The sequence below is a fragment of the Leuresthes tenuis genome, unplaced genomic scaffold, assembly GCF_036924035.1.
Source record: "Leuresthes tenuis unplaced genomic scaffold, fLeuTen1.0.hap1 SCAF_21, whole genome shotgun sequence".
Taxonomy (NCBI): Eukaryota; Metazoa; Chordata; class Actinopteri; order Atheriniformes; family Atherinopsidae; genus Leuresthes; species Leuresthes tenuis.
Genome location: NW_027325375.1, coordinates 10,198,330 through 10,220,872, shown reverse-complemented (window position 1 = coordinate 10,220,872; position 22,543 = coordinate 10,198,330). Strand labels below are relative to the sequence as shown.

The 22,543-nt window shown below is 39.2% G+C and overlaps 1 protein-coding gene across 2 annotated transcripts in view; it reads left to right on the top strand.

Moving 5' to 3' along the window:
• tmem132e (transmembrane protein 132E) overlaps positions 1 to 22,543 on the top strand; it is a 394,285-nt gene that overhangs the window by 257,487 nt on the left and 114,255 nt on the right. The window contains exons 1-2 of one of the 2 annotated variants that reach the window (XM_072374891.1): positions 8,120 to 8,744; positions 9,216 to 10,182. In XM_072374891.1, coding sequence (XP_072230992.1) covers positions 8,666 to 8,744; positions 9,216 to 10,182 — 1,046 coding nt within the window. In that variant the 5' untranslated portion in view covers positions 8,120 to 8,665. Of the gene's footprint in view, positions 1 to 8,119; positions 8,745 to 9,215; positions 10,183 to 22,543 lie in introns of those variants that run through there. The other variant, XM_072374892.1, reaches the window with a different exon arrangement.

Below are 22,543 nucleotides of genomic sequence, written 5' to 3'. Positions count from 1 at the left end.
TCATTCAGTGTCTATGAATAACTTGGGATCCAAATATTAATGAGTCATGTCCATATGTGTTTTAACCATTAATGGGGACAGAACATTGGTAGTTCGACAAGAATTGCTTGAATTCGGGTCCTAAAGGAAATACAGAAATGTGATTTATTCAACATTAAAAAGTGATGTGGTTTGTGTGTTTTACTATTTTATTCTTTATAACTAGTGTGTGTGTGTATTGAGTACAGGCGAGGAAGACGCAGTCTCTCTGATGAAAAAAAAAAAACATATATATACACATTAACATAAAGGAGATATGAGATCTGATGAAGAATGTCATGGGAATATAGTATACTGCTCAAAAACATTAAAGGGAACACTAAAATAACACTTCCTAGATCTCAATGAATTAGATATTCCAGTTGAAGATAGTTATTCATTACATAGTGGAATGTGTTGAGAACAAAATAACATAAAACTTTTCAATGTAAATGAAAATTATTATCCCATGGAGGTCTGGATTTGGAATCATACTCAAAGTAAAAGGGGAAATCACATTACAAGCTGATCCAACTTAAGTGGAAATAAAAAAAAACAAGTCAAAATGAGGCTCAATAGTGTGTGTGTATTACCTCCCTACAATGCTCCTGATAAGGCGGCGGATGTTCTCCTGAGGGATCTCCTCCCAGACCTGGATTAAAGCATCCTGGAGTCAACTCCGTCCAACCTGTGGTGCAACGTGGCGTTGGTGGATGGAACAAGACATGATGTCCCAGATGTGCTCGATTAGATTCAGGTGTGGGGAACGGGCAGGCCAGTCCATAGCATCAATGCCTTCATCATGGAGGAACTGCTGACACACTTCAGCCACATGAGGCCTAGAATTGTCATGCATCAGAAGTAGCCCAGGGCCCACTACACCAGCATATGGTCTCACAATGTGTCTCATCCCGGTACCTAATGGTGGATTGTAGACCTCATGCTACCTCTAGGGGTGAGAGTACTGACAAAATGCAAACGTGACCAAAACATCAGCCAGAAAAGATCTCATTTCCACCTGTTGTCTGTGCCTTTTGCAGAACAGCAGGTGAAACTGATTCACAATCAGTGTTGCTTCCTAACTCGACAGGTTGATTTCACAGAAATATGATTGACTTGATGTTACATTGTGTTTTTTAGATGTCCCCTTTATTTTTTTGAGCAGTGTATATTTTCAAAACGATAGAGATTTGTTAGAAATCTGTATCCGTGGTCCTAATGTACCCCGGCATCAAGCACTAATGCAAATGCACATTCCTCCCCCCCCCCTCTCTCTTGTGTCCTGTGCTCTGTCAGTGCAGAACATGCACCGCCCCCCACCCCCACCCCCCATATCAAGCTGCCAGGTCTGTGGAGCCAGATCACTGGGTGTGTCCACAAACAGTTCCCATCTCATCCGTTCCATTCTACTTCAAACGGACAATAGTCCCAGGTAGACTGTATTGAGAAATAGCAAGCAGCCTAAGCTTATAGCTCACAAGGGCTCTCTTTACTGCCTCTTCTGGATCAATCTCTCAATCTATGCTGATATTTGTTCTGGCTGTACAAGGAGTTGGGTAGCTTTAGGTGTCCACTGCAAAGTCCCTCTGCTACTCTTTTTCCATGTTGAGTCAACTGATGATTCTAAATATGTTGAAGCTTTGCTTGTGACATTTAAAACATTCCCTTATAGATTTAAACATGACCTGTCACTGAAAGAAGTGTAGTGGGATAGCAGACATTTTAACTTAACTTCATTCAGAAATACTTTTACCTAAAAGGAGACATCTGTGAAAATATTTTATTCAGCAACGTTATGAAAACAGAAATTGAATTTGACTCTTTTTGAAATTTTGTGCAACACTATAAACTTTTTTTAGAATCTGTTATCAAGATACAAGGGAAAAAAAGCTTTCATTATTATTCAATTGGCAATCCTAAGAGCTTGAATAAGGGCAACTGGACATCTTTTTCTTCGTTCTTTAAGAACAGTTGCCTTAATTCAAGCTCTTAGAATTACCATGACCTGGATGACTAAGGAACCCACACCATCACAGTCAAGTGGTAGATTGAATTTGTTTCATATTGTTTTTATTTTCTGTGTTAGCTGCAGTCCTGTAATCTATTTATCTTCACAAATCTGTGGCTATAACACATGATGTACTTTCCCATAACTATGGTAGATGAGGAAAACATCTGAAAAGCAAACTTCAGACTGGTTTTTACTTCTCATGTTACATTTTCATTGTACATTTCAGGATTTAGCTGCAATGGAACCACAGAGCCTTCAAATATCTTTCTGCTTCATTTCAATGTTCACTGTGTATCACGTCACAACTGACATGGTCCTTAACATCTTAGATCTGCACTTAGTCAGAGTGATCTGATTTCATGCTAAGACATGGACTGAGTAAACATTCCCCCATGAAACTGAAGCTTGAATCAAACTTTACTTTGTATGTAGATGAAAATTTATGAAAGAAAAAGCCAGACACAATTTGAATGTTGCAGCTGCAGTCCTTTGGTAAACGGATATGCTGGATTGGCCCAGAAAAATGGAGGCATTACTAAAAGAGGGGCACAACTTACTGACAAGTGTTTCAAGCACTTATTGGAGCCATCGTCCTCATGCTTGTGAATATCATTTCAGATTGCATTCATAGCAAATTGATTAGTAATGCAAAACCATTTTGGAGAAAAACGCCTTATTGGCAGCAGCAGGAGGAATGTGTGTTACAGCATTTTTTTTAGAGTCCTGCTAATGTTTTTCCTTTGGTAGCATTTGACCATTCCAAATCATATCCATGTAGGGATTGTGTAGTGTGTAGGTAGTGACTCAGAGCTGAGTAAAGGAGGTGAGGGAATGAGGGGTAAGATATAGATCGATCAGGAAATCCTTCAAGCTGGAACATTAGTGATGCTGTAAGGAGGCTCCATCTCTTTAAACCCTCTCAACAATTTCTCCTGACCTTTTAGTTGAGGAGACATTTATGCACTTCTCTTTCTCAGGATCAAATATCTGCCCTCCTCGTAACATGCTCTGGATACATTACACTTTGACTTGGAAGACTGCTTTTATGTTTGACAGCTTTGTTTAAGGGCATATACAGAAAAGTGTTTGACTTAACAACTGAGAAAGGCTTTTTCACCCAACTTCAGATTTAACAGCGGCACAAAAGATCCTTGTAGGTCTTTCAAATTTTAAATATGTGACATACCGAGTTGAGATGATGCAGATGGTTGTATTTTAAGGGATAATAATATGTAATATGTTTAGAAGACATTTTTCAGGTGTTTTGCTTTAAAGATATTTGATTGTTATTGTTTTAGTAACATAGAGTTACAGCTTCTAGTTTTTTCTTGCTTTAGTTTCTAAAATACAGATTTTGAATGTTTTGTAAAATTCCAGCTCTAACACTCACATAAACAAAACAGACTGGAGTTTTTCAGTAGAATAAATCAGCATTATTGCTGATGGAAAGTATTTATTTTCTGTTTTGCACAATATTACTGACATAACTTTAGATGAGATGAAGTGCTGTATCACCAAAAGTGGCCCAATGTTTTGATTAATTCACCTGAAACAAAATAGTCTATAAACAGAAAACTTCTTCTGACTGGGAACCCACTTGTTCCGTGGCCACAAGCCACCATGCTCAAAGAGCAGATGTTTCCCATAATGGTGGCACAACAGGAAGAGAATTCGATTCAATTTGGCCTGAGGTCTAATAGGACATCGAGTGGAAGAAGAAGGCGATAAGGTTTCACAATGGAAGCCCATCTGTGTCCGTGCTCCCTTTTAAGACCCACCTACCCAGTGATGTTGTTAAACTGAAATGAGACAAGCACACCCTGATGCATCATAGGCTGTTATCACCTTCTCAAATGATGCCATAAGGCCCCAGGGTTGAGAATAAGGGTCACACATTTGTTTAGCTTTATTACATTCAATGCATACTTCGACAATGTACAGTTTCATTGCATTTGAAAAGGATAAGGAGGCTCATGGGAAGTCATCAGGTGACCTTCAGGCTTCGCATGAGAGCATCAGTGTCAGTGTAGGTTCACAGTTCCCAGCAATTTGCCAAAGACAACAAGCATTTTGCTTTTGATGCAACTGGTATATAGCCAATGATGTATTCCAGCGCTGGGTGAAAAGGTACACTGTGTTTATGGAAATCTTTTTTCATCGTATGAATAAATGTTATCGAATTTAGTAATGCAAATTATGGGTAAAAGAAAATCTCAAGAGTTAAAAATTTGGATCTCTGAATTAAATAAATGAATGAATGAATAACTAGACAAAAAACTCAAATCAATCAATAAATAAGTGGTTGTATTTTTTGTAAGTTTGTATTTCTTTTAACTTCACTGCAGTTTTAGTCAAGAAATTTTACAGCGCAAAAAGTTGGAGTTCATTCCATAGGGGGACTCTAAAAGTTAAAATTCCCAGTTTTACAGCAGAAATAGACATTTTTAAAGGTGTGTAAAGCAAAGTGCACTGTGTAGCAAATAATCTAATTTATTCATATAAGTTACCCATTCAAAGTGTGTAAAAGCTGACATTTATGCACCAATTAAGGGTGTTGCCACTTTGAGTGAAAAGTGGGTCTGTTGTAGCTATCCGATGGTCCTGCAGAGGTTCCTTTACTGTAGTTCTAAATCAGATTCATCCCTCTGCACATCACCTCTCACTCCATAAACCCAAAACAGTGACAGCCAAATGACACACTTGAGGCTTCAAAACAGAAGCCTGCAAAACCAATTGGTGACGTCAAATTGATTACGTCCAAAACCTCTACTTACACTTGCTGATGGCTCCTGATCAGGTGGTGCCTGACTACTATTAACCATCTTAATTTATGTGGAAGCAGTCATTTCTTGTTGTTATTTTGTAAGCAGAGCCTCTGGATTTTGATGTCACGTGTTGTTCATCTAAGTTTTTATTCCCCCATCATTTTAAGACCAAGACCCAAGTACATAAACTGTGTACATATAAAAACTATGTGTTTGCCTTTTCCCACACAAAAGCTTCTTTATAAAGAAAAAAATATATATAGGGTATAATGTGCAGATCTCACAGCTTCTTCAGAACATGTGTACACATGTTTTTATGTGATTCATCATTGAACAAAGCAATGATTTTCTCAGAGCTTCCTCATTAGGATAGTGCCGTTTATTTTTCTTCAGATTTGACTTTTTATGGCCAGTTTTCACCATATGCTCTTATTTACAGTAATAGTGGGTTCCATAAATAACCACAGTTATGCGTTGTTTTGTAATGGTTGTGGAAGACCTCTCTAATGAGACTTTGCAAGGAAAACAAATATTAAGAGACCGTTCAAACTTCCTGGCACCAGATTGTCTCGTCAGCTTTACCAGGGCTGTTTAATAAAACAGCAAACATACCATGATCCGTCTGATGTAATGTTGAGCTGATCTGTGTTTTGGCTGCCGGTTTATAATCCAACCATTTCTTTTTACCTATGTGAGGTATTTTACTCTGAACTTACAGAGCTGATATCTTGTTACTTTTTAATTCAGCTGTTTTGAGTGAACACTGTTGTTCTGTTTTTATCTTTTTCTGTTTCTGATTACAGAACTGAGATCATCAAATAAAACCGATTTTCTGTTAAATCTGTACTTCCTCTTTGCTGTTGCTTTCACCCCCATGCCTAGTCAGTTGTGTTGCAAACGAAGTGTCGATTTGCAAATGGAAAATTAGGGGAGTGTCTGCTTCCACTCCTGGCTAAAAATAGAAGTGAAAATCAGGTTTGTGCACGAGCATCTAGTTTTCAATTTTAGTCATGCATCTATACACAGTTTTGTGCATCTGGCCCCTGGTTAGGACAGGATGATATTTGTGTCTAAATATGGGAAATCCTTAAAACTGAAGGGTCTTTCTTTTTCACATGGCTAAATGTTACATCACAGGCATATTCAATCATAAAAGGTGAAGGAAACTTTTAAGGCACAAAAAATGACAGACTGTTAGGAATCAACCAGAGGAACTATCATGGTCATGTAAACATTTACCCTGCAATCATCTGTGGAGTTTCTTTAGGAGTGTATTGTATGTGCAATCAGAAGTAACTAATCCGATTTATTCAACAAAATACAGTTAAAGAAAATATTTTTTTCATGCATTTGCCAGATGCTTTCATCCAAAGCAACTTACACTCATGTCCCAGGTAGGCAGATAGTGTAAGGAGGTCTTGCCTAAGGACCCCTACTAGAGGTAGTACCTTTTTCAGGCAGGGAGAAAGGTCAGGATTTGACCTCCAGTCACCCACATGAAGGCAGCAATCTTACCACTACACTCTCCAGTTGTTCTTGTCATTGTTATAGTGACAAAATTAGTGGGCGGTGGGCACTGAAATCAATGGATTTTTTTTCAGTAACTGAAGTGAATGTGGGAGTTTACATCTGCAAAGATATTATTTCAGAGTGTAATATTGTTTTTTTTTTTTATTAGTTTTGGGACTGCCATCAGATTTGTTAAAATGTTACTACTGTCACTCTTTAAAGAATTTAAAATGTCACAAAGACTGACAGCTAACACAAGACACACTGCATAATCTAAGACAAATAAAGACAAAGACAGGATTAATGCTTTACATTTTCTTGACATTTCTCTTATTCCCTGCTTCTTGCTGGAATCTGTTTGAGGTGATCGAAGTTCTACAGCATACCACTACTGATGCCGCTTGTTGACTCATAATGTCAGCAAGCTGTTTGCTAAAACAATTTTGCCTTAAGGTTCCTCAGCCTCCCTGTGTTTATACGAACAGACCCACATAAGAGAAGTAGTCAATTTTAAAAGCTAGATTATGATTAAAAACAGCAGCAAACTGGAATCCATTTTGTTTTGGGCTGATTTGCAAGCAGCATGTGCTTTCTGAGCTTCTACATACTCTCCATGAAGTGCCTTGCTCAAGGCCAGCTCACTGGCAGTTGAAGAGTCTATGGATAACATTATGTGTTCACATTTAAAAGACCCAGCTGGTGTGCGGCTTCTAGGTTTGTCAGAGATCAAAGCTACTGTTGCCTAAAGACACAGAGAGAAAACTGGAGACAGAAGTGATGGGGCGATTTTTCTAATATCTATTTACTGTTTAAACACATTAATGACATCACATGGACCTTTAAAAATACGTCACATTGACACAGAAATTTGCAGGCCGGCCAAGTAGATATCCACATACATGAGGCACATATTCTATCCTTTCCTGAGGCAAGGATTAGTGGTGGAGTGTCCTGGTTTTGTTGAGTTGTTGTGTGACTTTTGAAATACACAGTAATGGTGAGAGATTTGTACTGTGGCTCTGTATTTGGACCCAGGAGCATGAAGGCGATGGGACTCTGCTTGAGGAGCCCTAAAGAAAGTTTGCTGTTTAGCGTGCATATTTGTTACTTGATCAAGACGAGAGTAGGTTAGCGCGTGCACGCCACACACATAGAGACACACACATTCCCATGAGTTAGAGAGCTTTTGTTCGATAAAGACCAGACAGTCCCTAAGTAGCCTCTCTCATCATTAGTAGTTACTCCAGCCTCCTCTGTTGCAGCGGCTGCTCATTTGTAAGTGTGGGATGTTTCTCTGGCGGTTGCTTCATCTTTTGTTGCTCCCACTGTTTGCCATTCAGTTTATGAAGCCCACACACACACACATGCGAACACACATCTGCGAATTCCTCTCTTTTATTATGGGAATTCCAGGCACATGTGAGTGAAGCAGTGTGGCAGGCCAGATACCCATCCCCCCTGTGCCGGTAACCCCCTCATTCTCATGGGGCTAAAGCACACCAAAAGGAGGCGGGGGTGTATGAGGGGGAGGAGGAAGAGAAGAGAAGCATAGCTAGGCTAATTCATCAATAACCTTTACCTAATCTCTCCCTTTCCCCTTCTCCCTCTCACTCCTTTTTCCTCTCTCTGTGCCTAAAGGCATTCAAGCAATACATCCATCCCCCACCTCTTTCTCTCTGTCTGACATACAAAACCCTCATACACACACTCGCATGCGCTCACATGAGAGTCTGCCTGAACACGTTCAGAGGGAGAGGATGAATTGAGCTGGAGAGTGTTGTTTCTTTCGCCTGTACCGGCGTGTATGTGTGTGTGGTGTAAGCCGAGTCCTCTGAGAGCCGTGTGTCTCCAGTATCACCCGGAGCTGAAGCGGTGATTATAGACCAGAGACTAGGTGTGGCAAGATGGGGCGGCGTCAGGGGCTTTGTCTATAGTTCTCGAACAGCCCACCAACCGGGAGGAGGCTCTGCCTGTCTATCAGAGTGTGTCCTGGAGCCACGCACAGTCTGGGATTGAAAGAGCCGCTGTGTGGGGCTGAATCACTCTTAAACCAAGACCTAAGCCACACGGCATTAGAAGAGCACAAGTTCAAGAAGCTAAGTGGAACCTTTGTAGCCGCTGCTGAGAATATAACCAAGTGAAGAACTACAGGAGCTTTTTGCTGTTCTTATTCTTGATTTATTCATTCTACTTTTCCCACACACATTTTTTTCTAGGGAGAGCAACAAAAAAGAGGACAAATTTCTGTGGATTTCTTGCGAGTCACGCAACAGAGGCTTTACTTGTGGAGAAATCAAAAAGACCCTGTTGATGTTTTTCCAGATTTGAAGGATGAGATTTCTATGATAAAACCACTTGGAATATGGGACTTTTAATCTATGGTTTGGACCATGGGGACAGGCAACTATGTATTTGGGCTCAACTTTGGGTAATTTTGATAAGTATGTCACATTTATTCTGTTTACTTTTAATGCTTACACTTCGCTGTTTGGTGTTTTTACCTCAACAGGTATTATGCTAGATAACAATGTTACAATGAAAGCCAGTGTTTTGTTTTTTTTTAATTCTGTTGCTTAGGGCAAAAGTTTGGTGTGTAAATGTTCTGTGAGAGTGTCCTTATGTGACATGCTGTGCACCTTGTTAATATAAACATGCTTGTGCTTTGGAAGCGTGACAGTGGCAGATTATCTGATTAGTGTGTGAAAACCTCTTCCTCTTTTACTTCCTACAGCTGACTAAATAGAGTAGACCACTTCCTGACTGTACTTTATATATATTTTTTGTTTGTTTCAATGACTGTCTCTATATATTTTTTTCTTTCAATTACTATTGAAATTAGAAATGAATAATAATAAAAAAAAAAAACACAAGCCGCATTTTTCACTTAATCTTTCTCTTTTCTCCCTTCACAGCTTTTGCAGGTAAAGTCTCTCCAACCAGCTCGGATACCCTCTTCAGTTCCTCAGCAATGACAGCCAGTCCTTCACCACCCAATGTATATCTGCCTGCCAATTTCAAAATGTCCAACGCACAACTGGCCTTCTTTTTGCGGGAGGCTCAGATCACAGGACAAACAGTTGGCGGCAGCAGTAAGAGCAGCAGCAGCCCGAGCACTGGACACCCGCTGCAGCGCTCAGAGAGTTTTGTGGTTTTCCAGACTAAAGACCTTCCTGCCATCAACATAAGCTTTGGGCCTTTTGCCCAGGACCAGACCCTTTCCAAGGAGTTGCTCCAGCCAGCCAGTCCTCTGGATATTCCAGGCCAACTTACAGTCAGCTGGAAGGTGCGGGCCTTCATTGTCCAGACACGAGTCTTCTCCAACAACCCCACTGTCCAGGTCTTCTTTTATATTGCTGGTCGTGACTGGGATGACTTCAAGGCTCAGGACAACCTGCCATGCATCCGTCTGCATGCCTTCCGGGATGTCCGTGAAATTAAGACATCCTGTCGACTAAAAGGCAACCTGGCGCAGTGCTTGGCCCAGCTTGACCTGCCTCCATCCTGGTTTAACACGAACGTGGCCCCACTGGGTCGGAGGAAAGGCTCTGGTGATGGGCTTCTAGATGGGTTGACCAGTGAGACCCTCCAGGCTGAGCTCTACTACACACTGCATGAGCCTAATCTTGAAGGGGAGTGCAGTGAGGGTTCAGGTCACAGAGGTGCTGGTGTGTCCAGGGGAGAACCTCTGTCACAGCACCCTCTGCTGCGCATCGGGAGTATCAGCCTCTACCAGGCCAATCAGGAGCAGCTGCTAGTGGACAAGCAGTTAGACAAGAACATGTTCCTCAGGCTGCCTGAGAAGCCCCTGAAGCCTGGAGAGACGCTCAAAATCTTCTTGTACTTGATGCCCAACTCCACTATTGAACAGTTCACACTCAAGTAAGTCTCCCTTTAAATGTATACTGTTGCTCTGTGTCTAGATGCATTTTGTATACTTTCCATACTTTCCACAGAATCATGTAAACATGTATTGTTGATGAAGGACATTATTAGCCCATATTCTTCTAGATAACTGACAACATTAGCAATATTCACCCTGTCATGAACTACTGTCTTATATTCCTTTTAAAATATTGTGTTCACACAGAAAAACACGCAATTTGTCAAAGATTTGGGCTTAAAGCAGTAATAATGCATAGAAACATAGCAGGACAGTGGGACTGTTGCATCTTGATGGTTACATATGATTGCCTCATAAAAGATATGAGATTTACATGTCCAAATAGCTCTGCATCGATGGAACAATTAATATAGGACAGGATTTCTCCATTATGGTCCTAATATTCAGACCTCATCCAAAGGTGCATAATTAGAGCAAGGTTTTTACATAGCCTCAAGATTAATTGCAACATTTTAGAATATCACGATGTGAATGTGTATGACCATTGATATGCAATCCCAATCCATGCAATATTCATTGTTTTAGGATTGTACACGAGTTGTATAGCCATTTACGTTCATTATAGGTCTAAAGAGACAGATGAGCATGTAATTGCGTATTCCATCCTCATTAATTTCCCCATTCACTGAACCATGTCATGTGCCTGCAGTAATTAAAGTCAGATAAGATAAAGAAGAAAAGACAGAAGTGGCACAACTTGGTAAGATTCACCATTGACCAGAGATTTAGCTTTTTTTCTTTAATGTGAATTGTTTGCAATGAACAGGTGCTCAGAGCAGTTTGTGTTTAAAGGTCAACTGATGGTTGGGGATCCCACACAAGCAGGTCCTACCACAGTACACCAATGTTTTATGCTCATAGAGTGGAAGAGAACCAAGTGAATCCAGAGCATCTTCATAGTCACTTAAATATTTCTTGTAATCACCTTTAACTGTTAAAAAAACATTTTGATCTAGCCCTGGCAACTCATTACAGCTGTTGCCATGTTGTATCAATAGTGCATCACAACAGGATATCCGTCTCAAATTAGATCTTACATCGTCATGCCATACTTGAAAAAAAAAAACTTTAATGACTCATTTGGAGCTATACCAACCCCTTTCAGTTAGCATTTTAATAAAATGCACATTAATTTATGACATAAAATAGATAAATATAAGTATATGTGAAAGGACATAGTAGCTCATAATACAAGCTTACATAAAGTTTAGTCCGTCAATTTGCTGTTTCTACATTTTCTTGGCTTTTTCTTCACAACCTCATACCTCAGTCATTTTTGCCACATCTTGATTTCAGCTTTAAAACGTTTCCTATCCACCAAGAGCATAATGCTCTGCATAACATCAAGACTTTGCTGTAATGTTTATATGCAATGTAAATAATAGTTGCCAGTGTTAAATTTCTGCATGTGAAAATGGTGCGAGTGGAAGAAACACAAGGCTCATCTCTGTCTTGATCTCAGTTGTCTACATACTATTTGTGGTTGCAGGATGAATGATTGTTTGCACTTGACAGAGCTTGAGGAAAGCAAGTTTTTCTCTGTTCAGCATCAAAAAGAAAAAAAATGACAGGTACCCATTATCAGCCAACTCAGAAATTATGATGAAACACACTGTAAAAAAGATCCTTGTGATCTACTACATATCCTTAATATAGAGATTTGCAGAGTATTAATTAAGTCCCAATTACTCATAAAATCTTATCACAAAGCCTTTGTAATTCCTCCCAGCAGATATGAATTTCACAGTACAGTCTAACACAGAAAACACTTTTAACACAGGTTTTTAACACACTTTTAACACAATAACACAGGTTATGACACAAAACATATGTTTGAATTTTGTTTTAAAAAATGTGTTGGACAGCTTGACATGGTCTTCCTAAGCTGTGAGCTACTGCTGTCCTGCTTGGGGAGACTGCTACTGTAGTTGAGTGTAGGATGCTGGAGGGTAGAGTGAATGAAAGTGTCCAAAAGAATGCAGGTTTTTCTAGTATAACGTTGCACTTTGGCAGCATGGGCTGAGTTGCTCTGTTTAATTGTTAGTGGTTTTAATGTGGCCCATTGGTGTTACTTTGCAGTGTTGTGATTCATTTCGAACAGCACTGTGGTACCTCAGAATTTAGTAACACTCGACAGTTAGACTTGTTGCAAGCACAACTTAGTCAACCTAAAAAGAAGATGAACCTAGTATAAACTTTATAAAATTTGCGGACCCTTACCCTTCCTCTCTGTTGTGCTTCAGCTCTGTGTCCAAAGCTAGTTTTTCGCAAAGAAAGCTTTTATGTACATACTGGCAAGAGTTTAGGAAAATAGATATGGTTTTGGGAGCTATCATTAACAGTAAAACAAAAATAGAACTCAACTCTTCTAAAAGAATGAATCTCAAACCGTTTTTCGGAACGAGGGTCTGAGACGACACCTTGAAAACTATGCAAACTGTTTGAAAGACACTTCTGAAATTAGTCTGACTTTGTTAAATGCTACATTTAGAGGAGGATAAGCTCTCTTTTACCATGTAAAACATGCTCATTACCTGTATGTCTGAGACCTAATGGAAATCATGTAAGAAGCATCAGGAAGAGCTTATTGACAGTTACAACAAACAACAAAAAGTTATCTTCAAGTTGTCAAGTTCTGCTTTAACCTATCCTTTGTCTCTAAGGGAACTCCTAGTTTTTGAAAGCTTATTTCTCAGTAGTTGATTACATTTTTTGAAAATCCGTAGCAGTGACAAACTTTGATTCTATTATGTTAAATCGGCAGAGTCCCAACATTTGCTTACATCTAAAATTTATTTTACAGTGCTTTGAGGTTGCCTTGAGTTTGCACAGTGTTTAAAGGTAGATGCATTCTCAAAGTCCTGCTTGTGAGCAGACAAGAATGAGCATTTTATAATCAAAGTTCCAACCCTCAGGAATCTCAATCATCACAGTGACATTTACACATTGAAGAATGTTATTGTGTAAATCATAAAGTTCTTAGTTCACAGAAGGTTATGTTACACTGATACTGATTGTTCTTTAAAACCTGTAGTGAAGTATACCTTCATCTGAAATCTAGATTAAACAATTGTTTCATTACTCTGTGAATCTGTCATTCAGAAACTATTGTGACATAGTTAAAACAAGACTTGTAAATTATGGGGAAGGCTGTTATATCCCCTACCTCTTGAAACATTTAGCTAACCATGTAAGCATCTGTACACCACTGAAGTTCTCAGACAGGCTGCCTTGCAGGGGTGGAAATGAGAAGTGATAAAGCAGGGGAGTTAAAAAGGAGCTAGAGCAGGAAGAAAGCCCAGTTTGAGCTTCCTGACTGATTTGTCTCAATGGGGTGTGAATTCAATGGTTCTGGAGGCCAACTGTTGAGTTGTCCCTGTGCATCAACGGAGATGATTAAAGATGCAATAAGGAGTGACTTTAAAGATAAATCAGAGGGCTTCCTCTTCTTCCTCTGACTCTCCTTTACCATTCCTTCATTCCTTTAATTTTTTTCCCTTTTTAGTTGTCCGGCTTTGAAGATTTCTTACTTGTTTTTGCAGATGTTGGAATGCAGGTGCAGAAAGGACAGCTTGCATGGCCACTTGTGGGATCTGCCCTTGTTTTACTGCGGTTGTACTTTCAGAAATGCGCACTCTGTGTGTGTCGACTCAAGTGTACACCATGCAGCAGAGAATCGGATATTTTTTTTTCAAATTTAGTAACCATGGCGATACAATAGTATGTGTGGCTATAATGCTATCATGCATGTATTGTTGGATCTGCTGCAGACTATTGATTCATCACATGATGGTGACCCTAAGTTGCTATGCTTCACAAGAAATACTTTCCCAATAGATTTGGTTTTTCAGTGTGTTTTTTTCTTCTTCTTCTTCTTCTTTTTCAGCTTGTCATTAATAAAGAATTGTCTCACACAGGTTCACAAATAGAGAAAAACTTCAAAGCAGCATGGACAATAATGACGAGTAAAAAAATACAAAATCTCAGAGAGAGCCGCCAAAGCTACACGAATACCTATTACTGGGCACTGCGTGTCAGAGGCATATATTTAGTGTTTGATTCTTGACTGAAGATGAATGTGCTTTTAAAGAAAGTAATCCAGATCAGCACCAAAATACAATGTGTCCTTTCTTTGACTTAATCTCCATCAGCTCTTGAAAGTCTGCTTGGGAGTTTTTAAGCGATGTTGTGGTTAGACAGACAGTGAAACAGCAGTGAAAATACACAGATGGAAGATATGATGAAATTAAAAAAACTAAACTCTGACCCTTTCAGAGATGGACTCTGGTGGCTTGATTATTGTGTGGGAGATATTTTGCTGACTTTGTCCCACTTTAGTGACCAGTTTTATGGGAATAGTCTCTTCTACGATTATAGTGCCCTCATACATGGGGCATGAATGGGCACTTCACCCCCTCGGGTTTGTTGGGAATTGAAACTATATGAATTATGTTCTATGATCTTTGTAGTAAGATTTCTGACCAGTTAAATACCAACTGGAGGCCTATTTAGCATAAATTTCATCATCTTCACTAGTCTGCAAAGATCCATTTGCTAATTTCACGGATGAAGCCCAAGTATTCTTATCTGTATACATTGAGCGTGCTGCATGGGCCTGGATTCATTTTCTTTCAGTGAAACAACATGCCAGTCTAAGAAGACTCAATACAGGGACTTGTTTTGAGAAGTGGCTTTGCAGGACAGTTGCCATTATCCACACCTTTTGATGTACTATGGACCAGTTCTATGTATGAGAGGCTTCAACACAGCAGAACCAAATGATCTCGCTGTATTTGTAGGACCAGATGTGCATCTGTAGAATCCCCATCGTTGTCACACACGGACACAGAAACCAAACCGTGTTGTTGTCTTCAGAATACTAAATGAGGGAATATCTTTTTTAAAAATAGGAAAGAAAAAAAACTGTTACCTGCACATAGTGAATAGTTTTTAGATGAAATGCAGTGCACTGCATTATGTTCAGCACAAAACTGACACTGAGACAAAATAAAGAGAAATCATTTAAACCATAAAAGTCTCTCTTCAAAACTTCCTCTTATTTTGCCTCCATGTGAACTTCAGAGAAACTAGATGGTACACAGTGCAGGTTGATAGTGTCTACATGGCACCAATTCAGTGTGCTCTTTCAATGAGATAAAACTGCAGCTTTTGCTGCTTTACGATCTGACAGATCATTAAAAACTTACTGAGCACATGATGTGTGATATCACACCATGTGGCACAACATGAGTTTTCATTCTTTAATTGTTACGTTTACCATCTGTGAACACCCAAGGGTGTCTTTTATTCCAACCAACTTTTTCTGTTGCCAATGAAATGAGAATATTTCCACTTTGCTTTGCCAGAGGGCTGTGGATGACGAACAGACAGCACACTTTTTCAATGGTTTATTTGTAAACCAAGTTGCAGGATATAAAATAGAAAGGTTTATGGAACCTCAATGAGAACTTTCACAGCAGTTTGACTGACTTTTTTGCCAATGCAAACAAATCCATGTTGCCGTAAACACACTGTGACTGTGTTCTTATCCACTTATGTGTGCACCATAAAAGGCTTGTTGTATTACAGAGCCCTTTTTCAACATGCAGTATTCAAATGCTGGGGCTGAGACTGGTTTTGCAATCTTTGCTGCCACAACAAAATTAGCCTTTTAGTCTGCTGGCCTAACTTTGTAATATAGCTTTTGTAAACATAGTCTGTCGTGAAACCAAACCTCTTTTCAGCTCCTGCACTGTCTTTTGCATTATGTCAAAATCCTTGTACTTGTCGTGGTGTTTCGTTTCATAGTGTCTTCTCAAGTTATATTCCTTGGTTGCAGTTACTTTGGCTCTGCACACAGGACAAACAGGTCTGTCCTTTACATTTAGGAACAGATATTCTGCTGTTCACCTTTCGTTTGGCCATTTTTGGGAAGGATGAGGTCGTTAATGAATGTTAACTGAGGAGGAGGCGCTTGTAGGTCCTGATTGACGCGCCAACGCATCAGCAGAGCATTCTGCGATTTGTAGTATTAGTGGTGCAGGGTGCTGTCTACCGGCAAGTCAGCTCAAGTAGACATTTGATATTATCTCGCAGGCCAAATATAATTACACTGCGGGCCTGAGTTTGACATCTATGAGCTAGATGGTTGCATGTGCCTCACAGGAAGCAGCAGCTTCCTGACCTCAGCCTCCTGCCAGTTCTGCGGTCTAGCTCTGCCCCGTGTCCCGTGTGTCACTGTCGCCGTCAGAGCTGGCTCGTCTTTTTGTAACGTGTTGATGGGAAATGTCAGCACCTCTCACGGTGGATCATACTCATGTTAAGATCGTATGACTTGAGCAGTGATGCCTTCGCCACTGGCCGTCTTATCAGGACACAGTGAGCTACACAGAGAATTGCTGTTTATCAGCTCCCTGAGGAAGAAAGGCGGCCTCAAGAGTGCTTTTGCATAATGTGCCATATCAAAACATAAGCCATACTCAGCGCACTACCACCACAAACTCACCTACTGCCGCATTTCCATCCTTATCTCTCAACTTTAAATAAGTTAGTTGAGGTCATACATTAAGGGGGAAGGTTGTCCCATTGTGGACTTAAGTGTTTGTGGATTGCCTCTCAAACTCCCTTGAAACAAATCGCATGTGCCAAGATTTTAATGAAATGAACCGTTTTGAGCTCAAGTTAGTGTTTTTATACTTAAAGAAAGTTGCGTGTGTCAGCTCCCCATTCCTGGCGAATTGCAGATATGCAGGTTTCCTCTACTGCTTGGTTGTCACTGAAGTAGGGTAATTCAGCTCTTTTCTAACCTTGAATAGACAAGCTTAGTAACTTTGCTTAGGTAACTCCTGTTTATCCGCTTGAAAGATTCTTTTTTTTTTTTCAATCTGTTAATCTGTTTCTTGTTTACTCAGCATACTGTCAAGCATATGGTTTCTTTTTAAACAAACAAACCCTGACCCAAACACATTCCACTAAATTAAATGAACTTATGCCACAAAGTTAATCTGGGTCAAGTAATCAACTGAAAACATTAGGGTTTAACACGCACCTTATCTGCATATGCATCCTTTTACCACCACTTAACATTGTCAGATCTGCTGGACCCTCGAGAGGGATTATCAGATACATACATAACATATTCAGCGACGGAAGAGTGAAATTAAATGATACTATGCGTTTTCAGGCTTAAAACTGTGTGTTGGCATCTGAAAAAGTAAAAGTTCAGCTCCAAAATTAAATTAAATAGGTGAAGAAGTTATCTGGAATTATCTTGTTTTAATGGCTCTTTTTAAGAGATGGAGAATCTCATCAGTCTCTTATTAAAGTCGATGTGAGGCAGAAAAATGGACAAGCTTAAGGGGCTGAATGATTTTTACAAGGACTGCATTGTTATGGCTAAACATCTTGTACGTTGGTAGGAATTGTGTATATATAGCACCTTTTAAAATATAAGTTCTTTTCATAAAAACATATGCAAACACTACTAGGTAAATAAGACTTACCTCACACTTTGAAAGGAGATTAGTCTTTAGTTGTATTTCAAAAGAGCTTGCTGACTGGACACATAGAGCAAGACTGGAACCAGAACAGCAAATGCACACTCTTGTGTTTTCAAGTCAAGAGCGACGTACAGCTTGTAGACCTTAGGGGTCTAATAGGAGTACACAGAGTTAAAAGTTCACTGATGTGTTTTGTAGCCTGGTTGTTCAAAGCTTTATAGACAAAAGGGAAGATTTTAAACAGAATTCTGAACTCAGTATGGACCAAAAGTGTAGGACAATCTGGTAAATGGTGTTGTGGTACTTTGATATACCCACAGAAGAGCTACTGCGGTGTAAACCTTATCCGAGTCTGTTGTGTAAACAGTGTAAAATGTGACATGGCAGTATTCATGTAGTATGTTGTAAATAGCAAGGTGATGAATAGTGAAATCTTTAAGTCATGACGACATAGATCTTTGTAGTTGTCTAACCTTGTACTTTGTAAGCTGCAGACCTCACTCTGTACATTAATCACAATCCTAACCATGCATTTTTACTTTTAACTCCTAATCATAGCTGTATTACAGGTGAGAGCAACAGAAAGTAAGGAATCATGGGGGGGAGGTTGATAAAAAAGCAGAATAACAGTTAAAGATGTGCTGTTTTTTTAAATCTTGAGCCAGGGATCTCTTGGATGAAGGTATATGAATCTCCTCTTTCCTTTTTGACTCAAGTTGCTCAAATTGGCAAGTTGTAGGACATCCCCATGGTGACAGATCAAAACTCAAGCTGCATCCATAAAGTACGTTGTACAATTTTCAGCCTTTTTGTCAGCCGTTATTTTTGCACAGTGGTCTTATGTAGCTGCTACTGAAAGGGCCTACAGTTGTTAATGTCTCAGTATCGTGATACCACTGGACATCTTCAGGATGGAGTACATGCAGTGCTGCAGTCGCATGTTGACAACACAGTTAGGCCGGGGTTTTTAATGTTGTGGCTTATATCATACAACCAAGCGAGATTTATTCAAGCTCTGGAGATTGAGTAAAATCTTCAGCTTACACAATGCCACCTCTGCAGAAATGTTCATTAATGTTTTGCTGGTAGATTTCATCGGTTTAAAAGAAGGCTATAATCTCTGCACTGATGTGCATTTTTTATGTTTTATCATTGATTTTCTACTTTATCATTTTGTTCTATGTACAGTAGATTATTCATATGTTCAAATATTGTCGGTCTCAACTGATCAAAAATCCTCATGTTGGACAGATGGATAATCACTGAAAGATAAAGGATTTTCTTCACTGTTCCACTTTTACATGCATATTTGAATATCAGCAGATCCCCTGCAGAGTGTTAATTTATGTAGAGAGCTTGGGAGATAAACTGACAAAAGCTCAGTGCTCCACATTTCCACAGTTTGCAAGTAATCAAACAAGCAGTCCTCAAAGAGTGTTTTTTTTTTTTTTCATTTAAGTGTCCAGGCTTACACTAACTATATTTTATCTCTTTAAATTAATTTTCTTGAGCTTTAAATTAAAGGGTTTTTCAATCGCTCAATCAACAAATGTGCTTGTTCTCTTTCCGAACACATTTCATTGCATTCATCTTGACAGGTTTACGCTCAGAAAATGTGTTTAGTTTTGTTGCAGTTGTGAAATATTGTAATGTCTCTCCAGGAAAAGAGATGCATTTTATTTGTAGATTCACTCTCGAACCTCACAAAACATTGTGTTTATGAGTTTAGTTTTGTTGTTATTGTACATTAGTAGAATGTTTTCATGACAGTGACAGAGATGACTAAATGTATATGCCAGAGGAAGCATGTCTCTAGAGACAGACGGGGCTGCTCCTCCTCTCTTATAAGTGGCAAAAGGGAGATTCAAATATAATGAAGAATAACTAGTTGGTTTTAACTATAATGACATTCAAGTCAAACAATCAAGACAGCAGTTGATCCAATTGGTTGCAGAATTAGACATGAGTCAACTTGATCTCATGACAGAAAATAAAATAAAATATCTAAGTTGATTCACAGTCCAAAATGTTGTGAAAAGCTCAAAATACTTTGTTTTCCTTATTCTGTTCCCTAAACGGGTGCAGATTAAAGTTTTGATTCAGCAGCACATCAGTGTTCTAAGTCTCCATATGTCTTTCTACATGATGTCCTCTTTCCACATCATATTAGCGTTCATTTAGAATGGTGGAAGATGCTTACCTATGGACCTACATGCAAGAGATCAATAGTTTAAGACTCAACCTGCACACTATTTTCCACAGTCATTTAGGTTCTCTACTTCTGTTCCACTGATAATTTCTTGCTCCCCCTTCTGATAAGGAGTAGGAATATTATACATGGTTATAATTGACATAACATGGTTAGGTCTATGTGTTACAAAAAACTAAATGGTTACAGCTTGCACATTTCAATATTCATGGATCACAATTCCCATCATGTCACATGAACTCTGTCTGATTGCAAAACTAATGAGGTGCTGTCATCTCACAATTTGCAATCTTAGATTGTGATGCTACTTTGCTGGCCAATTGGACAGATGTACCCATTACACTTTTTCTGTTAAGACTAGGCTATGAGTTGCCACCTATAGTTATAATGACCTATCAGTCACAATATACCCTCTGACAGCTTCTAAGTAGTCTGGTTTGCTCTCCTTTCAGTGATGAAGAGGAGCTCAAGCTATCCTCTGTGGGCTCCATCTGTTATTGGCCAAAACATGTTAACTTATTAAACATTAGAAGATGTCCTGCCGAGTCAATCAGTAACCTGAATACAATACTGACATCTTGTTTGTCTTTTGACAATTCACACATTTTCTGATGAGTTTGCTTAAATCAGCTCATCGTTTGGCTTGATGTAGCAGCCTGAAAGAACACTGTTAGAACATTAGTAAAAAATTGATTTTTTTGCCTGGGAAGCTACAGAGGAGCAGATGTCATGTGCTGATCTGATGATTCAGCCTCACGTTGTTGCAGAATTACAAGGAATTGTCATTTTTTTTTAGTTATTTTTCAGTTTTGGGGATTACTTTTATTTCAAGTTGAAAATACACTGTTCCCACTTCAGGTGTTTTTATATTTAGGTTAGCCCTAAAATGGCTAAATCTGTTTTGCTAGTACGTTCTCACTCACAGCTTTTCATGCATATCCAAAGCCCTTTGCATTAGGTTTTAATACACTGCTAACTGTTCACAACTACACACTGTCAGTTGTCCTTCTGCAGCTGAGACACCAACTGTGATGTTCACTAACAAGAACCATGTGAGAAGGAGAATATTCACTTGACTTCCAAGCATGGGATTCTTTTTCAAGATCAGCCTTTGAGCTGCAGTTTTTTACTTCTTTCTTTTTTCAAATCTTTTTCTTAATTTTGACTTCCTTTGTTCTGCGGCTACTTTGTTATACATGAAAAGGACAGCTTGAAGGATACAGTTACAAGCACATCATTTTGTTGGGTGCACAAACAAACAGCCAGTAGTCTGCGAGATCAGGTTTCACTCTGAAAATCTTTTTTCTGAAGTGGAATAGTGATGGGAGCTACAGCTATCATCATCACATGCATGAATTGAATGTAGTCAACTAATAACATAACATTTCCTCATCAGTCATCAACCGCCACTCATGTATGTACACAGGAAATATTTATTGTAATGTGAGACATAGTTGTTTCTGCTTTTGCCTTAGAAGATGATGCAATAATCCTAAATGAGGCACAGTTGTTCCAATAATTCTAACACACATCCCCATTAATCACCCCAAATCATCTAAAATGACATTTTAAGAAAACATCAGGGTATCTCCAAAACAGTTTTGACTCTGCTTAATAATGTGGATCTTACTCACCCATTAGAACTGCAAAAAGTGAATTATGGCTCATGTTCATGTCAAGTTTACGAGAAAGCACATGTGGAGCAGCTCCCTCTCGACAGATGAGTCAGAAGATTAACTTTAAAAAAAAATTTTTTAGCACAAAAACGAAACTCATAAGTGTCACAGCTTTACAGCAGTACTGCATGAAGAGTGGACCAAATTACCCCACGCATCTGGAAGAGACTGATTAATCCATCAAGAAGTGTTTAACTGCAGACACTGCTGTTAAATGTGCTCTAATCAGTTATTGAGCTTAACGGAGGAGTTGCTCTTTTGTGCAGCTAAAATGGGTATTTCATAACTTCCATTTTTATTCTGGAAATTAATGAGTGTCAACATGTGCACTCACTGCAACTTTTTATTGAGCAGCTTTTAGCTGACATTCTGTGAAGGAAATGCAGTAATGTGGACAATCCCCTGAGGACAATATGTAAAATATATGTATATAAGAAAGCTGTGAAACTCCCTTTAGGGGTTATCAATTTTTCCCAGACTGCATCAATATTCTGGCCTCCTTTCTCCCAAATTAAGCATTTTTTTCTGGCTGCACAAAGAAGCCCTTCTCCACCACATATAACCTAATGTGGCTATCCTAAAAACCATTGGGGGTTTAGGGAACAAAAATAAGATAAGATATACTTCTCTGCAAGCAGCCTCTATTTACCTGTCCCTCCCTCTTTCATGTTGTCGCAGAGAGAAATCGGTGAGGTTTTATTACTCTCCCTCCTTCTTTCTGTTCAGTATTTTTTTTATGATGCCTAGCTAGTCTGTAGTAATAGACACGGCTCTGCACAGCGTGAAGGATTGTTCTGCCCAGTAGGCTACAATTTCAAAGGAACCAGTGGTGTGGAGAAGCTGCATCTTTCCACCACAACTAACTTCTGATTTTAATGATGCACTCTCTGCCTTGAGTGAGTGTTCTTTGCAGCTGTTATTTGCAAAGCTGAACATCAAATCCTCTACATATAGA